General features: G+C 40.5%; 2 protein-coding genes across 3 annotated transcripts; both read right to left on the bottom strand.

Annotated features, from left to right (window-relative positions):
* Nucleotides 1-1,218: 1,218 nt before the first annotated feature.
* ythdf1 (YTH N(6)-methyladenosine RNA binding protein 1) lies at nt 1,219-11,346 on the bottom strand. The gene is made up of 6 exons (XM_049581204.1): nt 10,996-11,346; nt 10,583-10,610; nt 7,667-7,761; nt 5,929-7,569; nt 4,161-4,205; nt 1,219-2,744 (listed from the first exon to the last, which is right to left on the bottom strand). The coding sequence occupies exons 1-6, from the start codon at nt 11,023-11,025 to the stop codon at nt 2,730-2,732; spliced, it is 1,854 nt and encodes a 617-aa protein (XP_049437161.1). The 5' UTR covers nt 11,026-11,346; the 3' UTR covers nt 1,219-2,729.
* A 782-nt stretch (nt 11,347-12,128) lies between these two features.
* nkain5 (sodium/potassium transporting ATPase interacting 5) lies at nt 12,129-20,565 on the bottom strand. 2 transcript variants are annotated; one of them, XM_049581222.1, is made up of 7 exons: nt 20,310-20,565; nt 19,194-19,331; nt 17,735-17,815; nt 15,287-15,484; nt 12,963-13,023; nt 12,702-12,772; nt 12,129-12,582 (listed from the first exon to the last, which is right to left on the bottom strand). In XM_049581222.1, exons 1-6 carry the CDS (start codon nt 20,361-20,363, stop codon nt 12,717-12,719), a joined length of 588 nt encoding a protein of 195 aa, XP_049437179.1. In that variant the 5' UTR covers nt 20,364-20,565; the 3' UTR covers nt 12,129-12,582; nt 12,702-12,716. The 2 variants fall into 2 exon arrangements, with proteins under 2 accessions (XP_049437179.1, XP_049437180.1); XM_049581223.1 differs by lacking the exon at nt 12,702-12,772.
* Between the last annotated feature and the right edge of the window lie 458 nt (nt 20,566-21,023).

Here is a 21,023-nt window from a genome sequence, read left to right as displayed (position 1 = left end):
CAGCATCGGACACTGATGAAAAAAGCCGTCCTTTAACGTCAGCATGATATGTGGCCCGTTGCCTTTATAGTTTAACTGTGCTCAGCAGCATCAGGGCGAAACGCAACGGGACAAGGACGAGGGTTACAGTGGTGAAAGTCCAAGTAGGGTGGGTGGGAGAGGTCAACACATTTTCACTCCGATCTCGTCACATATCGTTTGGTCATGGACTTTCCACGTCTAGATACGACATGCAAGGGTGTGTTGGTTGTTTACGTTCTGGGACATCGTGTCAAGTTCTGCCTGTTACATGCATTGTCTTCTTTCAAGATACACTTCAGTTTTCACAGGAAATTTAACGTTAACATACGGTGTCTTTCAAAATAAACGCCCTGCTTCAGACTACTAACACCACGAATTGACGTTTATTTTCCTTCAACAACTAACGCACGTGGTTGGGTTTAGGAAAACAGAACAGGGTTTGGCTTTAGAATCTTACGGGACACAAACACTGCTCTCCTGGGTGAAAGTCCGTGTTTGTTGGACCCATCCACACGGCGTCCCAGAACGTCAATAACCAACGCACCCAGGGTACCTTTCACGTCGTATCTGGATGTGGAAGGTCCATGATCAAACGTCGATATGCGACGAGATCGGAGTGAGAATGTGTTGCCCGTGCATCCAATGACAGTAGATTTATCAACGATTATTATAATAATTGGTTGCAGCCCCAACAGCCTTTAAGTTGTTACCAAAATGTGATTGATGTTTGGTAATTGTAAGTGCTATAGAAACACAAGCAAGTCCAGTTGCCTGTGATATAGCACTTTTGATTACCATGACCTGGATGACTGAGAATCTTCACCAACTTGATGTTTGGTATTTAGCCTTTCCACTGCACGTGGGTAATGTGATGAGTCACAAACTCGCAGCCACTCCTACTGAGAATGGCTCTTTGTTACAAAACTATTTGCCTGATGGTCTAATCGCTGAAATGTTGCAGCATTAAAATCATAATTTCTGCAAGTTATACTGTGTGTGGGAGTCTTTTCTACCAGAAACATTCACTGCCAACATGTTTATCAGGCTACTGGGCTGCAATGATGTTTGAAAATGTGACACACAGGTCATATTTGGTGGCAGAGTGTTTCATACTGTACACAACATAAATCCCTTTATAGCAAACGTACTATCACTGATCACGCACAAAATCCTTGTCACAATAAAAAACTCCACAGAGAACAGATAAGTATATCTTTAATAATGAACATGATCAAATCTAAGAATGTGATAGTGACCTCTGATACAATGGATATTTAATTCAGGGGTGACTTTAAAACTTTTTTTGCATAAATTTTCTATAATCCAATACCAGTTATATAACTCTGATTGCTCCACAATCATACTCCCTCTCTTTTCTTTCACTCTTGCATACACACAATACAGCAAGCAAGTTTAAAAAAAAAAAAAAAAAAGAGTCACAAACATATACCATATAGGCTAGTCTCTGGGTTTTCATACACTTGACAATAAATCAGTTAAGTATAATGCTACAGTTAAACATTTTGAGGCGATCTCAGTTAGAAATGCCAATACATTAAAGCTTACATTGTCTGAGGATGATGTGGACAGGTTATAGCGATGAAAATGATGCCGAGATTATAATTATGTTAAGAAAGAACGAGAAACAAACAAAAGAAAATCAAAGAGACAGGCCTGGCTTGAAGTTTTAAAAGCAGTACATGCTACATTTCCTCCAGAATTTCATAAACAGAGACGTCCTGTCTCAACAGCAGGGAAACAAAAGCCACCGTTAACAGGGAAATAAGACAGAAAGCAAATTTCGTGTTGATAAAAACCTGAACTCAGAACAGTATATTTGTATTTCCGTCCGTTAAATACGAAAGAGAGGGACCACCTTTAAGAGCGTTTGATCTCTAGACATCTTTTCCCTGAATCTCTAGCTGAAAAATTTTGAGGTACAGTTCTGGAAAAAAAATACAAATTTAGTGCTGAAAAGAAATGTTAAGGCTCCGCTCTAGAGGAGACAAAATCCCGCATTTTCTCTACCTTAATTCTAAATTTAAGCCAGGTGATACATTATTCAAAATAATTTCCTAACAGTTACGCTTTCTAACGTCACAACCTTGCACGATTATGTCTATGCATACAGAAACTTTCAGAGTACACATTCCTCCACCAAAGTAAAACGCCCCTCACGTGAAAAAAGGGACATTATAGAAGTTATTTTTTTATCATCTGATAATATAAAATACAACTGGCCACAAACAGATAGCAGACATTTGTCAATAAAGTCTTGTTCACTCGTTTTAAGATTAACCGATACAAGCACTTAACATTTCTCCAACACACAAACCACAAAGTGAACAGTCACTGAATATCAGCAGCATGTTGTCAAGAGATTTTCAAAAAACAGACGTGCAGATATTTGTTACTTATATTTAGTTAAGAATGCAAGTTCCAGGAGGGGGCGGGTAGCGATAGAGATTTATAAGGCTAAAAAATACAGAAAAAACAAGAAAATATATATTATTGAAGCGATTCAACTGGTGGAACTAGCTTCATCCCTGCACGCATCTTAAAGACTGGGAACCAGGAGCATCGTGGGTCAAAAGTTTGACGTGGGCCAAAGTCAACAAAATTAAATAGAAAAAAATATTAGTTTTCAATTTCTTTATGTCCTTGGGTTTTCTTTTTAAATCTAAATTTCGTCGACAGCCGTCTGCTGTTTACTTCTGACGATCCTGAAAAGACAGAATAAAAAAAAAAATTGTTAGAAAGATTTATCAACACGAGATCACTTATAAGTGTAATATTCCAAGACATATTATAGGAGGTCATATTTAATTTATCACACAGAAACCTACAGCAAGAACAGATAATTCAGTATTACCGTCAATAAACTTTCAGTGGAATTATATCAAGATAATTTGACCATGATATCGTTGTTGTTTTTTTAAGTAGGCAGGTTTATTCTGGCGTCACTGAGCAAAAATCCCATAATAAAGTTTAGGCATATTGTAATTCTAGTGACCTGACGGAGCACCAGACTTATGCGCCTCCTCTTGGCTGTTTTCGGAATTAAGGAAATCAAGCCTGTAACAGGAAATTCTGGCCAATCACAGATCATTTCAGAGAGAAGGTGTTCCTATTGGCTGTTCTACAAATGCAAATGCAATGGTGGTTGCCTAACTCAATGGTGGAAAATCCTGCAGAGAAAGTTGCTATTCCAGCATTGACAACAACTGCCTACACCGCAAAGCAACCAAAAAAAAACAGCAAGACCGACTTCTCAAAAAGAAAACATTTGAGAGTTGGAGAGAACATGTTGCTTACAATGTAGCCCTTTGCTAAGTGGAGCCATAGGGTTCACAGTGGTGGCTTCAAGTTCACGTTTATGTAGCTAACGTCAGAGGCTTGAATCGGCATTTCCTCATTCTCTGCTACTACAGACCAAATTGGTTGGGGGAGAACAGGCAGCAGCTCTGGAGACCGACCCCCTGTCAGCGACCACAGCAACCTGAATCTGGCCTGTACAAACCCAGCTCCAGGGGACCAGGCAGTCCCGACTCACCGCTGGATCAGCTAACTTTAGTTTCCCGCCGTTACACAGATTAGAACCTGTGCTGCTGCTGGCCATCAATCTGCTGTGACACCTGGCGCTGGGGTGTTTGCGCAGGCTGAATTTGAGTCACTACAGCTGCCAACCAAAGGTCTGTCTCCTGAGCTGCTGCCTACTCTTCTCCTACAGCAGCGGGGAACGAGGCGGAGGGACCCTGTGGTGGCTAGCTGATACTTGTCTCATTTGTGGTCTGATAAACACAGACATGGAACAAGGCAAAAAGGAGCTAAGCTAATGAGCTGCATACAACTCTACAATGAAAAAACGTTAAATAAGTCAATGTATGGGAAACATTAGGTTACTGTATGAAGTGCATGCATATGCCTGTGGCTGTCTGGTGGCAAGGGCTTAGGACAGAAATTTAAAAAAAAAAAAAAAAAGATTCTGAACAAGTCCAATTCACTTTGTTCCATACAGTGGAACGAAGTGAATTGAATTAAAGATCAATTTGATGACTTCATATTTGATTTTGTATACATTTGTCATACAGTCACATAAACATCAGAAAAACACTCTTAACTGAGAAGACAGATTTTACCTGATCAATTCGGGACCGGCTCTGTATTGAGGCAGGCTCATAGCTCTGTTAAAAAATATGCAAAGCCTTAATGATAAGTCACATTACAAACAGATATCTTATCATTTCAATACCACACTGTTTAAATATTTCATCAACAACCTTAATATCATTTCAAATCAATGAACAGTGAATACAAATGTAAGTAAAAAGATACCTTACAATTAAGACTGACGCTTACTAGGGCTGCACCCTAATAGTTGACCAAACGTTAGTCGACCAGAAAGGTCATTAGTCGGCAAGATTTCATTGGTTGCTTGGTCACACACAAAAAAACACAAACAAGTAAATGTGAAACTGTTAGTAGCTATGCCTTGCCAAAATAAATCAAAACCTATATAACTGGACCATGTGGGAATTTAATTTGAAAGGACACACACAGGAAGAGGCCACGCTCAGCAGTGAGCAACAAACCAATCACAGCCAACAGATATCTTTCCCTTCTTCTGTAAATATTCAGTCTGATAAATACGGAAAAGTTGATCATGTTAGTGCAGGGCTACCCAGAGCTTTACATCTGTCCCACGGACGATAGGCCTACACACTTACAAACAGCTCCTGGAAGATGATCAGCTCTGCACTCAGGATTTCAGGGAAATAGGCTATACGATGCTTGTCAGGGTTGCTTAGCAACCTCAGACACAACCTGCCACCGTGCTCTTGAAAGCTGGCACAAAAAAGGCCAGACAGTTAGCCACTTAGCACAATCATTACAGCTTTGCAGACAGCGTCATTAACAGGCGGCTTGCTCAGTGTGTGACGTGCACTTGTAGATAAAATACAGGCCTATATTAATGAAGGTTCATTAGTACGGTTTTGTGTTTCTCTGTAATGTAGCACAGTGTTAACAATGTTACTGATACTATTCTTTCTCACACCTTCAACTCAAACCATTGTGTTGCCCTGCCCCAAAATATATAAGTTAATAATCAAATTAATATCTTAAACATGCAGGCGACTAGTCGACTAATGGCCCTAAATGATGACTGTTGGTTGACTAGGAAAATTCTTAGTCAGGGGCAGCCCGAACACTTATCAAATTAAAAAAAAAAAAAGATTAAACAGTTAAATTGACAAGATGGCTTTCATGGGTGCCATAGGTCATAAAGGAAAGTTTTGTTGTGTGCAGAAAACAGCAGTCCTGTCTCTGTATCAGGGCTTTTTTTCCCCACAGTCAGACAAGTAGCTAAGATGATACCAAAATACACCTGGTTAACATGCCTGGTGATGCCACTCGGAATTATGAGAAATGTTTAATAACAGAGAGATGACTAACTGAATATTCTAAAACATCATCAACTCCTAAAAATCACATTTATTTGGAATCCGGTGAAGCTTCATTTCTTATAAATGTCTGCCATTAATTTGGAATTCACTAATTTGACTTCTAATGTGCATGGTGGGGTCGGACAGTGGACACTGCTAAAAATAATGATTTATTAAGAAATTGCATGTTTAAATAGGGGTACATAAATAACACATAAGCATACTGGAGGACTGTGCTACACCAAGCTTGTGTGAGATCTTACACTAAAATAAATTTTAGCATTTCAATACTATCATTTTTGAAATATAATCTTAGTCAGGGGGATGATCCAAAGAAAATATTAATAACACTGGGGAAGGTTTTTCTTTTGAAAAATGTCTCTCCTGGACCACAACCATTTTCATACAGTCCCTAAACATCTTCTAAATTAGAAGTGTGCTGTGTTAAGTCTAAAGGAAATACCTTTTTCACCACCTCCTCCTCCTCCTGCTTCTTCTCATAGTGGGAGAAGTCATCAAAGATGGAGGTTGTGTGTTTGTACTGGGCGATAATCTTCAGCACCTGCTTCGCCTTCTCCAGAGGAACCTCTTGAGTGTCACGTGAGTTGGTGACTGGCTTGTTGTCATTGTTCTCCAGGCGGATGTGGCGCAGCTGGCTATTAGGCACGTCCTTTACAAACAACCAGTTCACATCAAACTTGCCCTTCCACTTGTCCTGTGCCCAAACGCCAGCGCTGGTGCCGTAGTCCACAGGCGAGCGCATTTCAGCCACGCCGCAGAAATGGCCGCTGCCGTTGACACTGAACAACAAGTAGACGGGACCTTTAGAGTTCATAGCTCTGAAGGCGGAGTCCAAACGTTTGTTGCCGTGCTCCGTGCTGCACCAGATGGAGTATTTGATGGAGCGGTGGATGTCGTCCTCAGAGTAGCTCTTGATGATGAACACGCGGCCGTTTTTCAGGTTCCAGTCAAACTCCTTGGGGTTGTAGCTGTGGGCCGCTCGCAGCTTCTCCAGCACCGGGTGGGACTCCGATCCCGGCTCTGGAGGCACGCCTCCGCCCCCTCCACCTCCATTACCAACACCGCCGCCGTTAGAGGAGCCACTGCTGTCCAAGCTTCCACCACCGTAGCACAAGTTGCGGTTGCGTGGGGCTACCCAGCGGGTCTGAGGTGTTGGAACAGAGTTGTGGTTCTGGTAAGACTGTGGAGGGGGAGGTGGAGGACCCTGCATGGTCATCTGCTGCACGAGGGACTGGGCAGACTGTAGGGACTGTTGGAGGGGGGGCAGGAGACTGGGAGCATGGGAGTGAAGCTGGGGCTGGTGCTGTTGGTGATGGTGGTGGTGGTGATGGGGGGGCAAAGGAGGAGCCATCTTGGTAGCAGCGCCTTTATTATCCCATGTATCAATGTCCATGTTGTGTTTAATGGGGGGTGGAGGCAGACCTCCTCCAGCTATGGGGGTGCCAGGTTTGTTCTTGGTCTTTTGTTGCTGCAGCTTGGCAGGTTTACTAGCAATGGCAGCCCACGATGTGGGCTTCGGAGGGGGCATTCCAATTGGTGTGCCGCCGTTGCCCGTGGCAACAGCTGCAGCTACACTGCCACCTCCAAGAGAGCCTGCGCTCTTCACACCCGAGCCACTTCCTGTCACATCCCCACCTATTTTTAGGCCCAGCATGCCCTGCTCTAGGCTGTTCATACCTGGAGCCTTGCTCAAGGTGTCACTATGGAAACCTGTCTGGCCATCAGGGACTAAGGTGCCTCCCAGAGAGCTGGGCGGGTAACTGTAACTCCCCCCATAGGCTGAGCTCTGAGTCTGCTGGCCCTGAGAACCACTGGTGCCCCACGCTGAGAAGGCTGGGTTCTCTGGGAAAAAGTTAAACCTATGAGGATAGATGCTGCTGCTGAGCCCGCCTGGCTGCCCAAACACAGTGTCATGCATGAAGTGATGGTCTCCATTGCTGAGGGGGGCATAGGGTGTCAGGTAGGGGATCGGTGGGTCACCTCCTGTAGACCAAGGAGCCTCACTGAGGGGGTAAGGAAATCCAATGGAGGGGGCATAGTAGCTGGACAGGTACGGGTCTGTCATGGATTGATAGCTGTTGTTCTACAAACAGAAACAGTTTAGATTATTCATCACAGGATGTGGTGACAGTTACACAACATGACAGTGTCACAAAAGACCTTTAAAAGGAGTTTCCTACCTGGTTCGACTGGTTGGTGAGATAAGGCTCAAAGTCATTGTCATGAACTGTATCCTTCTGGTGGAGGGAGCCGTTCTGCACTGACACTGGAAAGGCTGCAATAAAACCAAACTGTTGACAAACCTGGACATCCTTTATGACACATCCCACCCAAAACAACCCAGTGATGAAGCCTAAAACATCACAGACTTCCCCTTCACACTAAAATGTCTTCTTCATTACAGATATACTCTGCAGGTTTCGTCTAAAAAACAATGTATAGACTCACACAGAAGTAACGGCCCTTAATCATCACTGATGTGCCACCTGAAGTGTGTGGTGGTGGATTTTTTGCAGAGACTCTGCCTGTATTTTTTTTATTTTTTGGATTATGTTCCATTTTCGGGACATTTAAGGGGCTTTCACGCCGCCACATGGTTAATCGCTGCCTCCAGTCATTTTAATGAGGGTAGGTGGCAGAGGGGAAGCAGTTTCCAACACAGCCATGCAGGTATGAAGCGGTTGCCGCCCACGTGCATAGATTTTGCTCTGCTTCGCTGAATTCACCTTGTTGAACTTCTGCCCGGGCGATCAATTAGTGGGCATCACGAAAGCACATAAAAGACAAGATGGAGGAGCTGATAATGTTGGTGTCTGAATACCTGGAGTCATGGCATCTGCAACTTTTAAAGACAACCAGAACAAAAACTGGGCCTGGGATAATAATATTAATCACTGTATTTCAGCAGTGATGTGGTGGTTCACTTTTACACTGTGATCTGTAGCCTATAGTTCGGCTTTAGCTTCTAACTATCTTTGTCTTTTTAACCTGTTGTTGCTGCTGAGTCAGTTTGACATCCTGGATATATCCTTCAAACACAGACTGTAGACCCCTCTGTCTGCTTCTCTCTGGAATCACTCTTTCATTTCTCCAAAAATATGATAATATTTCTTCAGGGAGTGCAGTTAGTTACAGTGTGGGCAGAGCTTTATGGGCGTGTATCCCCACTGCACTCAGGTGAACCCTGAGCTTTATCGCAACCAGGTTCCAGATCGTATGCAGCAGGTATCAGAGACAGCACCGAAGTATAAAAATAATATAATGAGGCAAAACACCAAATGAGAATCTGTGGTTGGCCTTTACTTTCATTTTCGCTGGCGGCCATGTTTACAGTAACCAGTAACCAACAATCCTACAAATGCTTATAATGATAATAAGATCCCAGCAACAGAGCAGTGTGCACCCTATTCACTTGTAGCTGGACTCAAGTTATAGTCAGGGAATTAAAAAAAGAAATCCATGTGCAGCCAACATGAATTCTATGGTGATTTAAAATAGATCATCCTGTCAGCTGCGTAACCTTTAGAGGAGCTGACCTTTGGAAAAGTGCAGGGTGTTTTTTTTTTAATGATAAGGTGTTTGCTCTAACAGTGATGTATGTTCATTTCTGCATACATCTAGCAGACACGTGGATATAAATATGTGAGGATGCAAAGACATTATTTAAAGCTACAGTTGGTAACTTATATAAAAATAACTTTGTGTTGTATTTGCTGAAACTGTCACTTTATCCACACAGTAGTACATGAAACAGACAGTCTGAAACAAATCATGTCCCTCCTTCTCGTCTCACTGCTGCTAAAGGCGTTTACTAGAATCAACCACGGTGCACTACAAACAACCTGCTCATGCACTGTGGTCAAACTGTCAAACTAGGCAGCACTGATCAAATATGAATCAAGATTCTGTTACTGCGTTGCCTATTTCTCACCTCAGAGGTTTTCAGAAACATATTTTAGTGTACTGTTCAGCTGTAAAATGAGAAGGTTTGTGACCCCGATGCCATGTTGGATACACTTAAATGTGAGTACCAAGCACTACCTATCAGTCGGAGCAACTGCACTGAAACAGTGGTTCCCAACTGGTCCAGCCATGAGGCCCAGATTTCTCTGTAGTCATGAGTTCGAGGTCCAGTCGAGTCACTCACTCTACAGCAGGAAATGGCATTTAAAAATAAAGGCTCTGTGCTGAAAATTTACTGTACTTAAAAATAAATTGCAGGTTTTACAAACCTTACTTGCAGTCCTGCTACCCACATTTGGACCATGACCCACCAGTTGGGAACCACAGCACTAAAATATGTTTGTGAAAACATTTGAGGTGAGAAACAGGCCATATAGTAACAGAATATTGATTCATATTTGATCAGTGCTGCCGAGTTTGACAGTCTGACCGCAGTTCACGAGCAGTGATTGAAATGATGGACAGCTGATTTAGAGACTCCTCAGCTCTGATTGGTTGTTTTCAGTCATACGCCGTAAAGGAGGTTGAAGTGCTACAAGTCAATAGAGAAGGCAGAGGAATATGATTTCTTTTTGATAAAAGTTTCCACCTACAGCTTTAACCCCACGTAGACGCTGACAAGGTTTCTCTGACATAAAACTAAATGTGTCTGTGTTCCCAGGGTGCTATGTTCCCTATGTTCCCCAGCTCAATATCCTCTTACTATGACACATAAAGGAGACCTTTCAAGTGGTTTTATGTTCTCAGCCATGTTTCCCCCCTCTGTGAAATGTTCAATGTATGTTTCCATGGGTCAATATGTTGAAACCTGCAGCTAAAAGTCTGCTGAGGTTATACTGAAGCTAGGCCACCAAATTTACAGGCAAGACAGTGCTATTGACTTTAAACATTAATATCTCCATGGTGGATGAAATTATTTTAACCATCCATGTCTCTTTATTCTTTTGCAGTTTGAATTCACTAATTCTGTTTGCAATGTTAGTTTGTATCATGAACACAGGAGCCTCAGAACACAGGGAAAACCCCAACAAAACATGTGTGGGATGTATCAGATGTGAGGTACCAGGTGTCAGCTGTGTACAGTGCTAAATGGTTTGTGTGCAACATGTTTAGATACAGGAATAATCTCTTACCTTTGCTCGCATCTTGTCCCTTCGATGTCTTGTTGGTCACAATAAAGGATGAATGCATGTGAAGGGAGAAAACACAACGCTTGCATGGGTCTCCAGTGTTATTCAAAGCATCACACATTATCCTGGCTGCACACTGACATGCGTATTCATTTTCTCTGGAGACCTAACTCACACACACAGTGAGAAAAACACTGATTTAGCCCGTGAGCCAACATGGGAGATGTTGTCCAGGCCTTTGGTTTCCAGCAGATAACAGTTTTCATGCTAACCTCCCCTGTCAGTGGGCTAATGTTAGCTGACTAGCTCAGGAATGGTGGCATCGTCTTCAGAGTGGGCTGCACACACATTCGCTCACACACACATACAGCGCACATCCCTCTGTGGGGAATAACGCGTCTCTCCTCGCTGCTTACCTGAGGGTCAATACTAGCGGCAGACATCATTCATCCACCAGGTGTTGTGTTAGCCTGAACGACGCTGACACCACGTACAGTACTCCGCTGTGTAACTGAGGCTAATAGCTGGAGAAGCTGCTCCGCGGTACTTTGCTAACAGTTACCTACAGTTAGCAGCAGCCGTTAGCCGGTGTCTCTGCTCGGAGCGGACCGTTTGCTCGTCGTAGCCGCTGCTGACACTCCGCGCTGCCCTGTCGACATTAATCCAGCGGGGCTTCAATCCGCTCCGACCCCCTCCTCACCGTTAAATTAAAATCCAAGCAGCCTCGGTGGCCCTGCTCACTCTCCCCAATGGCAGCTTCATCCGGGTTCTGGTGGAGCGGAAGTGACGTCGGTGACGTAGCACACGCGTCCGCGGCTACCTAGCAGCAGCAGACTGGTTTGGTACGTAGTGTTTACATTAAATTTTACGGATTAAAAAACATAATTAAAATAAATAAAATAAATAAAAATAAAAAAATTGAAATTAAATTAAATTAAATTAAATCAAATAAAAATTACTATGATATAAGCGTTGTCCAAAACCTATAAAACGGTGGGAATACACTATTTTTGCTTCTGTAAAACTCAGAAGTAAGGTAAATAGCAGCATTTATTTTTTTTTAGTTTATTTTAGAGAAAGATAACAGAGCAAATTAATTAATATTCATGGTAAAAAGTTTTTGTATTTATTCCCTTATATATATTATTTTCACTGTCAATTTTAATGGGTTTATTTAGTCAAATTTAATTTTATTATTTGGATTGTTTTCTGGCGGATTGAGACAGGTGCTGTTCCCCCTCCTGTATGGATTTTTAATACTGTTTGTATTATTTTTGTTTGTCAAGACTGAATGTCTCATTTGACATGAAGAACCGTCATGTACCACCCTAACCAAAATCAATAAAAATTTGAATTATTAAAACAAACAAACAAAAAAAAAATGTTAAAAAGGTTACCTGAAATACACAAAAATAAAACAGGGCATGCAGATTGAACTTTGGAGAACACATAGTTGTTTAAAGCAGTAAAAAACCAAAAATCTTATACATGTTTAATAAAAATAAAATGCGTGCAACACTGCAAAACAAGCTGTTGTGTGAAGGTGGTTTATTTCACTGAAATATATCGTACACTACACAGGTTGGGATGGTGACATTTTTCTAACTGAAATTACACATTATTAATAATTTATACATTTTACAAAACATGTGAAAGAAACTGTGACTTATTTACATCTTTTGAATCACACTTTTCTTTTGAGTGCTTCATATCTAGTGATTTCTAGCTCTTTCACACACACACATGCACACTCTCACACACAGAGGTAGATTTAAATAGATTTACAGTGTTTGAGGCCCCCGGAAAAAAAAACATCATAAAAAGGCCTGCACGTTTTATACAGGGTGACAGTGCGCTGTGAGGTTCATCATCTGTGACAGGTATTTTTATTGACAAACAGGCCGAAGCAGTTTCACAGTGACAGTCTTCAAAGCCGACGCCCTTTCTACTCCGGTTCATCCCCAGCTCTCCTCGGCCACTTTAGTTTTGTGGTTATTTATAATCTAAGCAAAATGTAGAAAGAAGACATTGTGTTTGAGGTGTTGAACAAATAAAGTGGATGCTAACAGAGACAGGGTGGGTGGAAAATAAGAGACAATGGCAATCATGCCACTAAACCTACCTGCAGGTCGTCACACTAGAAGATCAAGTGAGAGGGTTTGGATGGATGATGAAATTCACCCATGAAATTAACTGAATTAAAATGGGAAAGAACAACATAAATAAATGATACAAAGCAAATCAACCTCAGTGTTAAAACAAAATGGGATGGCAAAAGTTGTGTAAAACACTAAAAATGTCTTTTAAATGGAAAATGTGTGTAAAATAAATTATATTCAAAAAGATATCTATAGTGTGTCTCATTGATCAGACGCATACTTACAGCTGTCTTCCTCTTCTGAGAAAGTGCTGACGACGTAGCAGGCATAAACAAATCCCGGGAGCTACAGGAGTTAACACAAACATGTACAAACGTGAACCATGTTTGTTTTTGTTTTGTTTGTTTTTTTTACAATTCTTTCTTTTATGTCTTCAAAGCACAATCAACACAAAGCATACCTAACAAACATTCACTTGACAGTGTTAACATTAAATCATCATCGTGATTTTTTTTTTATTCAGGAAAAACTGACTGAGCATTAAGCCCCGTTACACAAATGCCCTGAATTCACATTCATACGTGCTAGAAGTAATATATGAAAACAACCAGGATAAAATGATAAAAAAAAAAGTCTATGAAAACAAATGACTAGCAGCAGTGTCTGGCAAGAATGAGACACAGCATTAAGTAAAATTACCAAAAAGTTAAAGACAAATACACAAAAAACAAGTCTATCAGGGAAAAAGGATATAAAACAACAACAAATACATATATTATATGTTATTAGAAATAAATGTTTTACAGAAGACATTTTGACATATCACAGTAGGAAAAGCACAGGAGCAAATAATAAAATAATTAATAATTTCCTCACATGACAAGTCAAAATGTCTGCTCTGCAAAAGGCCTGTTGTGTCTGCAGATCAGCAGTCTCACATGTGCAGTGAGAGAAAAATCAGACCTACATTTATCAAAATGAAAAGTACCTTGATTTTAAAAAATAATTTATGTCCTGACAGTTGGTGTAGTTATCTATAATGAAGTCACAACATCTGGTTGATATCACAGGAAATTTGTGCTTACTCAAAGAAAACAATGCCATGCTTTTCATGTGATTAGTCTGAAAGCAAGTAAATGGTTATGGTTATGGTTATGGTTATGTTCATCTACTCTGGACACACGACATCTGTTACAAGTCTGTCGTCCTGAGAGAGGGATCCTCCTAAGTTGCTCTTTCTGGGTCCAGACCTTTGAATCCACCCACTCTACTGATAAGTGTAATAATGTAAATAGTTTACTTTATTTTTTTCTACTGATGCTTCTGTTTGCACTCTGTCCCTCTGCTGCTGTAATGGTGCAAATTTCCCTGCTGTGGGACAAATAAAGGATTATCTTATATTATCTTGTCTTACTGAGTTTAGGTTGACTGATGACAAATGGAAGGGGAGTGTAAAGAGATGACAGTTATGTCTGATATCAGGCAACTTTCTTCCATTATTCCCCCTTCAAAGTGTCTTATCCGAGGTAAGAGTTGAAAAAAGGACAGAAGGTGTTGTATGCTGTACAGACTGTACACACCCTTGAGGCAAACTGGTGATATTGGGTTTTATAAATAAAACTGGCATGACTTAAACTCATTCATTCATTCATTTTCTGTACCCGCTTCTCCTGTTAGGGGTCACAGGGGGAGCCTATCCCAGCTTGACACTTGACACGTGAGAGGTGGGTACACCCTGGACAGGTCACCAGACTATCACAGGGCTGACACATAGAGACAGACAACCATTTACACTCACATTCACACCTACGGACGATTTAGAGTCACCAGTTAACCTGCATGTCTTTGGACTGTGGGAGGAAGCCAACCCTGAGGTTCGTATCATACAATGTTTTTCAAATGTTAACTAGAATAATTGACCCCAGTGTATAAAAATGAACGTAATCGCTAACGTAACGATTTTAGATGTTTTTAGATTGTTGTTTGAATATCAACAGTTATTTATGATCAATTCCACATATTGCTTTTAAGCTCACAGCTCTTGAATGTTTTTAGTTTTGTGATTAACAGCGTATTTTGTTGGTCTGGGTGGCAAGCTGCTGCACAGTTGCTCTTACAGGGATAATTAAGTTGTATTAAATTGAGGAAACTGTGACTAAACAAACGAAGAGGCTGAGCCAATATGCACGTTGGGGTAATCCAGCAGACTGATGCCACTTCAGCTTTGATTTGAGTCACTTACTGTCACAAACTCGAAGATACAGAATCTCAATAAATTAAATTTATCCGTAATAACAGAAATTAGAGTCATGGCTGAGGAGCTCAGCAACACACTAACTACGACTATACATCAGTGTGAAAACGTGGTGCCATTTTTAAATGTTCCAGGCCTGTTTTCCAATTTAGAGTTGCTGTTGCTAGGCAACAGTCCATTCCTGTGTGTGCAGACGCATACTTATTGACAGTAAAACAATATTAAAGGTCTAATAAGCTTTTCAATTGAAGTTTTAAAAGCCTCTTGTGTCGCCATTTTCTCTCGTTTGATGTCACTAAAACAACAAATTAATGTGATGAATGAGTTTCTTATTAACGTGTGACAGAGACTCACTGATAGGAGCAGCTGGACGATGCAGTGCAGGACTTCAATGTACTGGTACTCCAGCCAGCAGCTCAGCACGGTGGTCAGCTCTGGGTTCTTTTGGTTCTGCCACCCAGCTGAGGGAAGGCCCTCGCTGTCACAGCCCGGCCCGTTGTCCTTCCACCATGAGTGATGTGAGGACACTCCCAGGGAGAGGATGTCACTGTCCTGCAGGGACAACACAGGAGACTCTTCAGCTCTCAGGTTCTTAACAGTATTTCTGCTTTATCAGACTGTGTGCAGGAGAGAGTGTAAAATACTGCTAAAAAAAAAAGACGGCAGAGAAATGTGATGTGAGGATCAGGTGTGGTGTGAACATGATGTGGTTCAGTATTAGAGGTGGGGGAAAAATTGATACAACATATTATCACGATATTATTGTGTGGCAATATGGCATCGTCACACAGTGCCAAGTATAGATTTTTATCATGTAAATGATTAATATGACAAATATAAATTAAACTTTAGGTAGCCTACCAGAATAATATAATCAATTGCTTTTTCAGTCCACTAGATACATTTTGCTGCTGCAAAAAACATGGCTGAAGTGAGATGAACAGACCGAAAACTTAATCTTATTAGATAAAACAGATGTTGACAAAGTTTTTCTTCAGGGACACAATTTACAGTTGAAAAAAAGTAATAAATCGCAACGTATTGTATTGCACTACTCAGCATATCGCGACATATTGAAAACTGCAATAAAATTGTATCGTGACTTAAGTATTGTGATAATATTGTGTTGTAGATCCTCTGGTGGTTCCCAACCCTTTTCAGTATGTGCCTCGCTTCCTGTCTGAAGCCACAACTAACGCTTATTTTCTTGATCAATTAAGCTATCCATTTTTCATTTTGTTTCAATTTATTTATAGTTTTTGGCTTGAAAAACCACAGAACAATGAAAAACAATGAGCTGTACAGAAAAAGCAATAAAACAGATTACAAGAAACAGAAAAAAAAATAACAGTGACAAGTTAAAACAACAAAGTATTCTTCATATATTAAGGGCAGAGCAACAAACATATTTTTAAAAAGTGAATACTTAATACAGAGAATACAGAAAACAGTGTAAACATTTTAAAATGTATACACGGACATAATTAGGAGGGCTGGGATAAAGACTGGTTGTTTTTCATTTAGAAGAAAGAAATATTTCGATTGTGAAATTGCATTTTATTCCAAATTTTATTATATGTATAGAAAAAATGATTTTACACTGTTATTATTATATAAACAAGGTATGGGCTTGTTTATATAAATCCCAAGCTGTTCACATATTGGCGTCGAAGTGCAACAAGCAGTAAAGTGCAAAGTAACGCACAGAATATACAAAGTAGAATCTAGAATGTAGAATAAACAGTCACAGGTCGCTGATGGACCAAAGTGAAAGACAGCAGAAACAATACTAAAGTATAACTTCATTATTTAATTCATTTGTTCAAAATGTCAACAAATAATGTTGACTCAATCATCAGACCCCAGAGATGTCTTAAAACTATTTCCTCAAGGTTAAAAATTACAACTTAATGATTAAAAAACTCTATATGTTACAAATGTTTTGCATTTTTTTACTTGATGAATGAGAAATTAATGTTGATTAATCATATAATCAGTTCATTATTTTAACTCCTGCCTTAACCACTGCTAACACAGGGTGTCTACAGGTATCAGACACATACATTCAATGCTTTTTAAGACCCTTTAAAGATGATTTTAATCAAAAAAAAATCAACACTGATTTTTGGACAATCATCTTTTTCTTATTCAAGCATTGCAGGTGAGTAGTATATATGTAGTCCTGTGCAGAGGTGGGATTAATGTAGGAATAAAGTCATTAAAGTGAGTTAGATTAATCTGCATTTGTCATAAGCGTAACGTAAAAAGACAATATGAGGTTCAGTGGCAGGTTTAAAGATTTGAATCATCACAAATCTGGAGTATGATGCAGAAGAGCCCAAATAATTTGACAAAAATACGTTAAAAGATGAATACATGAAAATAAAATCTTTGTGGCAATTAAGACCTCACAAATTCAAATGTAAGACTATTTATATTGAAGACATTTTAAGGACCTGCATACACCCTCTAACACGGAAACAACTGCCACCATTTTTACTACTATTATTATACATCATTATAATAATTTAATTCTAACACTGATAAATTTTGTCTAAATATTGTTACCATCATTATTAAAGTCCAAAAAAAGCCAGTTCAGCGTTTCTGAATACAGACTGTAGGGAGACATAAACAGCGTCACTGTAAATATTCTGTGACTGAGAAGAGAAACAAACTGTGAGCTGAGTGCCGCTCATGTGACGGCAGGTCCTGACACATGAGACAAGCTGAACACTGTGTTTAGGAGCTGAAGCTGCGTGGGTCTCTAATTATCTGACACTTATGTGACCATAGACTTACTTTTGAGAGGCCGCCCAGATCCAAGTACAGACAGCTGACAAAGACATTCCAGCCGACCCACAACAGCGTCCACAGCAGGTACTGAGGAGACAGAAACACTGTTACAGCGCATGAATAAAAGTCACAGTCCGTCAGTGTGGTCGTAGTGCAGCTCAGGGCCCTGACCCTCACATCAGCCCTCAGTAACGTGCACTGCCCTCATGCACACAAACACATCTCAAATATCTGATCAATAACACGTTAGTTTACTCAGCATGTCACAGCAGTTGTTTCTCTTTATGTCTTCATGATTTTTTTCTTTGCTTTCTCATGTTTTTCTCATGAAGACTGCATCAAAGTGCGGCCACCTGACAAGCATCTGTCAGGTCAGGGGTGACAAATTATAGAAAGCTACTGGTTACATGACAAGGAATTACATATTGGTATTGATGCAGGTGCTGTTAGCTAAAGTTAGTGATTCTGGTGGACAACTCTCAACTGCACTTTTCCTGTGTGGCCCTCAGTCATCAAACTTTGAGCACCTGTGGTTTAATCCATTCAGAAGCCAAAGATTAAAACTGTAGGTTTGCCAGGGGTGAGGTGGGGAGGCCATGCATCAGACTATTTTTGGCCAGCAACAGTAATTTCCTGAAGTCTGCTCCCAACAATAAAACGTGTTCATCTGTGATCTTCTCAGATTTCATCAGGCAGAGTGTGCTACCATTTCACTATCAACTATCTGTCTCCCTGTGGCTCTGACATAAAATTACCGCTATGGAAATTAACACAGTTACTTTTTAACACTTTATATTTCATTAATTATTATTGTGGGGGTGTTATATCTCATATAGCCTGGGAACACCCTGAGATCCCAGAGGTGGAGCTGGAAAGCGTCGCTGGAGAGAGTGACGTCTGGAGTACTTTGCTCACCCTGCTGTCCCATACACAGAATAAGAAAATGTACTAAGATTTCGTCAACTAAAATGTGCACCATACCTGTACGGCCTGATGCCTTTTCATCTATGTTTTGCCAAACCTCAGTAGTGGTGGCTCATCTTGAGTCTCCCTGCCTGGGCTAGCTATGGGGTCTAAATCCACAAAAGGAAAAGTCTCAGAGGAAAATAAAGACAGATTTGTTTGCTTTCAACAACAAGGCTGCAAAGTTAAAATATCAAATAATCAAAAATAGCTCACTTTATACTCGTTAGTGTTGACAGGTTAATCTAGTTACCTTCATTATAAGGCTCAAATATGTTTTCTGGCTCCAGACAGATTTTGTTTTTGGGTCAAAAATGGCTCTCTTAATTGTAAAGGTTGCCGACCCCTTGACTATCTGTTTCCCTGTGTCCAGTCTTGAAGTTAAGCTAAGTTAACAGCTGCAGCAGCTTCATATTTAATGGACTCACATATAAGAGCGACATCAGTCTTCACATAACACTCACTTTTTAACAAATAAAGATAAAATTAGCAGTTCCCTCACCATGACAACGTAGCGTGATCTGTACTGTATGACACCAAACAGGCCGAGGATGACCACGATGATGTGGAAGAAGTTGACCATGATGGGAGCCCACTGGTAGCCGAGGAAGTCAAACACCTGCCTCTCCAGAGCAGTTATCTGGACAGAGTCAGGAGACAGACGTCAGAGACATGATGACTTATAACAGACAGTTACAGGTGAGGCTGTGCTGCCTCGGCTCGTTACACTGTGATCTCTTCCCCCCTGCATCCCACAAGGTCGTAGTTTTGATTCTCACAAGTTGTCAAGGCGACTGAGCCGTCGGGGACAAAGACAGACCTGTTATTAGTGTTATGTCCTTTGAGGCTCCATCAGTCATGAAGGGGGGCAGGGTGGGAAACACAGAGGAGGAGGAGGACAAAGTGGGTGCAGCCCGTCATTGTGGTGAGTGTAGGGGTGGGTGGGCACTGCTGTTTTAAGCACCTCTAACTAAAACAAGCTTACTATTAACATTGCTCACCAAATATATATGTTTATTAAGACTCAGTATCCACTAATCTAACAATTGTTTGTTGTATAAAATATCACAAAGTGGTGACACATGCTTGTCATAATCTCCCAGAGCTCAAGGTGACATCTTAAAATTGCTTTAGTTTCAAAACAGCAGCTCCAAACTCAAAATATATTTAATCTATTTGAGCAGAGCACCAGGAAAAACCTGCGAAAATCCACATTTAAGAGGCTGGAACAACCTCTAACTTGTGATGTTTCATTTTAGTTTGCAGCTGATGCAGAAACCTGAATTAATAATGAGGATGTGAACAGAAGGTCAACAAATGTAACAGCAAAAACATGTGTTTAAAATGAATTTAAGTACATAAATATTGTAGCTTTTAATCTAAATGTTAGGTTTTATATTACCAGAGAGTATACAAAATATACGCACTTAAAAGCAGCAACACATGAACTTTCTTTTCTATTAAACAAATCTTTTTTTCATGTATTTAATTCAATAAACTGCTTTTACTTGTCTTCTTTTCATTGATTTTTATTAGGTGAAGTTTCTAAATATCACCATAGATAACAGATAGAAGCAGATGTGTTTATGTGTGAGCATCATAGGAAATAACATCTTACCAACTGCAGACAACACAGGAGGATCAGCATGCATCGTGCCGAGCAGCAGCCCATCTTCTTCCTCTTTGATAATGATGATGAGGAGAATGATGATGAAGATGTGGATGACAACACTGAAGTGACTGGGTGTTCTTTAAATGCTCAAACACAAGCGCAAACCCTGCGAGGATTCAGGTCCATGATCTCCAGATGTGTGAGGAAACGCAGAGTGCAATTTACCTCATGAGAAAAACAACGTAGGCTGTCCCTGTGTGTGGGAACCACGGAGGAGGGGGAGGGGAGCCTGTATGAGGGGCGGTTAGTGCCGCCATCAGCAGGACAGGGGGAAACCCTGAAGGACAAAGTCAGCCTCTGGATGCTGGGAGGGAGTTTAAAATGAAAATCCAGGAGCTGTTTTGATATTATTCAGACTTCCATACAAATTAAGCGACATTTTTTATTTGAATGTCCAAGAAAATCTCCTAAAAACACAAGATATAGAATACAAAAATAATAAATAAGAATATAAAATATAAAAAATTAAACAATAGTGCTGTGGTAGTACACCGACTTTACATTTGATTGTTTTCCAACTCTTCAGTAGAAGCTGGAGGGACACATAAGTCACAAAGCTAAACATAATAAGAGTCTTTGAGGGGAAACTTTGGTGTTGCAGCGGCACAAAGACATAAACACATCCAGACAAAGAAAGTAAACAATAAATAATTCAAAGTA

The sequence above is a fragment of the Epinephelus fuscoguttatus genome, linkage group LG7 (genome assembly GCF_011397635.1).
Source record: "Epinephelus fuscoguttatus linkage group LG7, E.fuscoguttatus.final_Chr_v1".
NCBI classification, from domain to species: domain Eukaryota; kingdom Metazoa; phylum Chordata; class Actinopteri; order Perciformes; family Serranidae; genus Epinephelus; species Epinephelus fuscoguttatus.
This window is presented reverse-complemented; position numbering and strand designations above follow the sequence as displayed.